The 5,052-nt window shown below is 38.2% G+C and overlaps 1 protein-coding gene across 2 annotated transcripts; it reads left to right on the forward strand.

Annotated features, from left to right (window-relative positions):
* The first annotated feature begins 270 nt into the window (after window positions 1–270).
* LOC7467814 (G-box-binding factor 4) lies at window positions 271–5,052 on the forward strand. Of its 2 annotated transcripts, XM_006386247.3 has the most exons (4): window positions 275–1,387; window positions 1,507–1,578; window positions 2,955–2,984; window positions 4,446–5,052. In XM_006386247.3, the coding sequence occupies exons 1-4, from the start codon at window positions 626–628 to the stop codon at window positions 4,524–4,526; spliced, it is 945 nt and encodes a 314-aa protein (XP_006386309.1). In that variant the 5' UTR covers window positions 275–625; the 3' UTR covers window positions 4,527–5,052. The 2 variants fall into 2 exon arrangements, with proteins under 2 accessions (XP_002300915.1, XP_006386309.1); XM_002300879.4 differs by lacking the exons at window positions 2,955–2,984; window positions 4,446–5,052 and adding an exon at window positions 1,885–2,851 and having other exon boundaries at window positions 271–1,387.

Consider the following 5,052-nt stretch of genomic DNA (forward strand, 5'->3'; position numbering starts at 1 on the left):
AATGATAAAAATTAAAAATAAACGTAGAAGATTAAAAAAAAAAGTAAAAAAAAATTGAGATGCTTTATGATGTTTTTGAGTAATCAGTATTGTCTAAGACAATGGGCTCAAGTTGTTAAATTCCAAGCCCGTGACGAGAGCGCAGCGTCGAAGACGTGGACTAGACCAGGCATCAATGCAAAGAACAAGAAGCCCAAATTGATCCAGCTCAACAATCCATGGTGTCGGATAAGAGACAGTGATTTCTAGCGTCACCGGGCCAATCACTAAAAATCATCATCAGAGCAAACGATATCCAGATTCCAGAGTCCTTGACAACCATCACGGCCGTCTTTCACTGCAGGAAAAAAAAAGTAATAAAAAACCCAGTCAAAAGAATCCAACAACCCCACCAACGCTAATCGGCAACCCCACCTGTGCCGTCAAAGTATCACGCGCTTGCACACGCCTTCATTCTCTCCTTTGAGTGAGTCTCCCTGTTCCCAACAGAATTACAAACCCAAGACCCCAAAACCTACCAGAAACAAAACCAAACCAAAACAAATCCCCAAATTCAAAATATAAATAAAAAACTAAAGCGAAGCTGAAAAATCGGAAGGAGAAAAACATACAAGTCTCACCTGAAATGGCGTCGTCGAAGGTGATGGCGTCGTCGAAACCTAGAAATTCGGATCCATCTTCAACAACTTCATCTCGATCGCGACGCGCCACTTCTTCTTCTTCTGCCACTAATACTACAGCAAAACCAGCTTATCAATCTACTGACCGATTATTTCAAAAGGAATCAACAATGACAGTTGACGGCATCCTACGTAGCGTGTACGCGTCTCCATCAACCGAATCGACTCTTCTCGACGCACAAATAACCCTAATGGAATCCCCTGACCATCTCCCTCATCCACAAATCGAAACAGATGATACCGACGATCAAGATATGAGTGATATAATTCCACAAGAGAACAAGACTGCGGATGATATTTGGAGAGAAATTGTTGTGGGGAGAAAGGAAATGAAGGATGAGCCGGACGAGATGATGACTTTGGAGGATTTTTTAGCGAAGGCAGGGGCGGTGGATGTGGTTGGAGAGGATGGGGATGAGGTCAAGATGCCGCCGCCTGAGAGGTTGAGTGGAGGATTGTATGCGTTTGATTCTTTGCCACCGAGTTCATTTCAGGTGCTGGATAAGGAGGAAGGGTCGATTGTTGGCTTTGGGAATGGAGTGGAGGTGGAGCTTGTTGCTGGTAGTGGTGGTGGTGGCAGTGGTGGAGGAAGAGGGAAGAGAGGAAGGGGTGTGGCAATGGAACCCTTGGATAAGGCGGCACAGCAGAGGCAGAGGAGGATGATTAAGAATCGGGAGTCTGCTGCTCGCTCCAGAGAGAGGAAGCAGGTTAGATTTATTTTTTTTTTTTTTTTCACGTTGTTTTGATTGATTGATGATATTGGATTCAAGAATTGTGAGTGTTTGTTTGTTTGATTTAAAATGTGGCTGTTTTATTTGGGTTTTAGGCTTATCAAGTGGAATTGGAGTCTTTGGCAGTGAGGTTAGAGGAGGAGAATGAGCAGCTGCTTAAAGAGAAGGTAATTCATTTTATGTTATTTTCAGCGTAATTTTGGAATTATGAATTTGGTATTTGGTTTCTTTATATATCTTCCCTTGCGAGTATAACCTTATTAAACCTCTGCCTTGCTATTCGGGACTCTTTGTACAATCTATTAGTCTGTGTTTTTAGCTTTGTGGTCATGGAAATAGTAGTTAGTATTTACTACACTTTCTCCTTGCTGTTCCATTATTATCTTCATCCTATTCCTGGTCTTACTATGCTGTGTGAGTTACAAATAGCAACACAGAAACTTATGGTGGTGATCTATTTTTTATTTATCTAGCCAAGAAATGAATTGAATTTGGACTGTCCAAATCTCAGTAGCAATGGGAAGAAAAATGGTATCAACAATGCAAAAACCAAATAGTTATTTAAACCCGGTGGCATAGGTCTGGCTGCAGTGATCGACAATTCATTCTTTACCTCCTAAACAAATTAGTGTTACGCTTGTAATGTAGGTATATTGCTTCTCATGTCCTGATTATTTGTTGCCATGTCTGATGGATCCACATTTTGAGAGTGTTTGAAATCCATTAATGTTCTCAAAACCTTTCAGAATGGCTTAAGACAAATGAAAAGGATAGAAATAAAAATCCTTAGGCATCATTTTACATGTCAGATCTGTTGCCCTTTAGTATGCTGGATGGCTCTGCAGCAACTAAACATATGTGAATTCAGACTTGTAGATTTAGATAGTATAAAACAAGTTCGACAATATGCAGCCTAGTTCCACAGTATGATTGCATTGGCTTGCTTCTGTTTTTTTCACAAGCTTGATACAATGGAAGATCTTTGCTCCTTTTTTTTCTTTCATTTTTTTTATGATCTTAATATTCTATTTACATGTCTATCTGTGCTCACTGCTTAGTCTGTAGTTGTTTTGATTATTCCTTACTGTGACCTTTTCATTTCTTCTACTTAGTCTCAAACACATGAACATCTCATAATGCATTTTCCCAGGCTCTATTTACAAAAAATGCTACTTTCTTCCTACCTAGCGCAGTGCTGTTGAATTATGCATTTTCCCCCCTATAAAATGGGCACACGATGGCACATTTAGAGTTTATCATCTTTGTTTGCATGCAATTAATGGTTAGCATTAATTTTAACTATAACAATCATTGTTATGCTTTGAAGTTACATGCAGCAAGTATAAATTGCTTTGCATTTTTAGTTTTTCCTCAGGTTTGTATGTCTAATATGCCAGTATGTATGTATGTAGTAGATTTTTTTTCTCTTTTATTATAAAATATCTCAATGTTTTTCTCAGACATGTTGATGATTTACTTGTGCTAAATGCCAAAATTTATCGATGTGTTTTCTCTGGTCTAACAAAAGCTGTTCTTTGTGCAGGAAGAGAGGACTAAGGAAAGGTTTAAGCAGGTACTGATTCTATTCCTTGACTATTTTTCTTCTGACACACTGAAAACATTAAACCCTGGTATAACACTCTATGATGTTTGCAAGTGAAATGAATTAAGCATATAAAAATTGAAGCGAGCCAATAGAGGAAGAGACACTATGAAATGTAACTGCTAAAAGACGCTGTTTTCACTTGGATTTCCTGTCTGTGGTGATAGGTGCTTTAGATGCATGTTCTTTTAAAGGTGTACTTGTCTTTGGTTTTGAAAACTGTCCAGAGCAGAAAAACAAGTACTTGGTTTCAGGTGTGTTTGGTTCTGAGATTAATGTTAAAAAGGCAGCTACCAGACACTTTTGAGTTTTGCAAACCATGGTTTTGAGATGAAAACTATCCCCTTGCGATGGTATGGAACAGAGTGGAACTTGTGTGCCTTTGCTTAGGACTTCAGTGGTGTGGGTGTATGTTTGTGCATGTATTCTTGCAGTATGAATACATCCATATAATTGGTATTTTAATGAGCTATACTTGAGCTGAAAGGAAGAACTAGATCTGGTTGACACAGCAATCCTCATTATCATTCTGAGTGATGTCTCATTCCACTGAATAGGTTCTTAGAGGGAATTTATTATATAAATGGATACTGGGTTTGAAAGCAAGCCTATGTTCAGAGGTTTTGTAGCATTATTGGCTTCAAGAACTCCTGAAGCCTAAAAGGCCTGGGACTTTTACAATTGAGGAAAGTGGAAAACGACAGCATCCAAAATTTTAAACGGGGAAAACTGAAAATTGTTGAGAACTGCTTTCCAAATTGTTGCGGAGCCAAATTACCCTATGGACTACAAAACTAAAATGTTGGCTGCATTACAAGATACTTTGTAAATGCGTGTAATGGAGAAGATAAAGTAATTCATGGACATGAAAGGAAATTTTTGTATTAGAGGTCTCAATACTTTAATTATTCTTACACATCCATTTTGGAATTGCTGTAAACAGCCTTTTTTTAAGTGTTTTTGAAAGACAACGATGAAATCGGTTACAACTAGTATGCATTCCACTTATTCATAATTGTTTAAACTAACCATTTGAGATAGAGGGCAAAATGAAGATATGTGATCGAGGGTTTTCAGGTTTTAGAATACTGTTATATCAATTGTCTGTGAGACACCAATTGTGAAATTTTATTTGAGCATTCAATATAGTCTACACTCTATATAATAGCTAAGTAGACTACTCTATATAGTAGCACAAACATTGCTAGTAGAGGCATTTATTCTTATATAATTCTAGTTTTGAGTACTCAGGGCTTCATTAACTATATATATTATAGCCGTTGGTTCTTGTTTGGAGCCTTACAGTGAGCATTCACTAACGAAGACCATTTGAAATCAGTTGAGATGCTGAGGATGTTAGGGAGATACTGGACAAGTACAGTCTAGCAATAATTGAATTGTTGACTTATTTATTTCCTTTTGCTTCTACAGCTTATGGAAAAAGTAGTTCCTGTGGTTGAGAAGCGAAGGCCACGACGTGCACTTCGGAGAGTCAACTCCTTGCAGTGGTAGATTGTCTGTGCGTGATTTGATAATTCATGCGGTTCTCTTACATAGAGGAAAAAGAAAAGCAGCATCCTTTCGAAAATTCATTTTCTAGTGGATTAGATTTTGAACCCGATCATCATTTAGAGCAATCGTGGTTTTTATGTCATTGAGAGATGAAAAAAGAAGAGAGAAGGAATGACAACCTGAATCATAAAGTAATTTCCTTAAAAATGAATTAGGAGGCTTCAATCCAGGGTAGATAGATGGTAAAAGGTTTTAGCTATTTATGTAGTTCGGGGGTGTTGCTATGCAATGCGGTGCTTTGTTACCCCCAGTTGTGGTATGGGGGGGCAGAAGTGCTGGATTAGTATACTGTATTTATGTGTTGGAAAGTTATGTTGGTTGGCAGAATATAGAGTGGTGGTGGTATCTATTTGTAGCAGCAGACCTTTTGTGATTATTTTGCTGCAAAATATTTGCAGTCGTGTTTAAAATTCACAGCTTGGAGCACTGACCATATAATGATGCAGGTCCTTGAGGGCATTCGGAA

Source organism: Populus trichocarpa, chromosome 2, assembly GCF_000002775.5.
Source record: "Populus trichocarpa isolate Nisqually-1 chromosome 2, P.trichocarpa_v4.1, whole genome shotgun sequence".
Lineage (NCBI taxonomy): Eukaryota > Viridiplantae > Streptophyta > Magnoliopsida > Malpighiales > Salicaceae > Populus > Populus trichocarpa.

Excerpts from the sequence above, each read along its gene's own strand:
- LOC7467814 (XM_006386247.3), top strand. The coding sequence starts at position 626 with ATGGCGTCGTCGAAGGTGATGGCGTCGTCGAAACCTAGAAATTCGGAT. Across the intron at positions 1,388-1,506 it reads GCTCCAGAGAGAGGAAGCAG|GCTTATCAAGTGGAATTGGA; the intron begins GTTAGATTTATT and ends TTTGGGTTTTAG. Across the intron at positions 1,579-2,954 it reads AGCAGCTGCTTAAAGAGAAG|GAAGAGAGGACTAAGGAAAG; the intron begins GTAATTCATTTT and ends TTCTTTGTGCAG.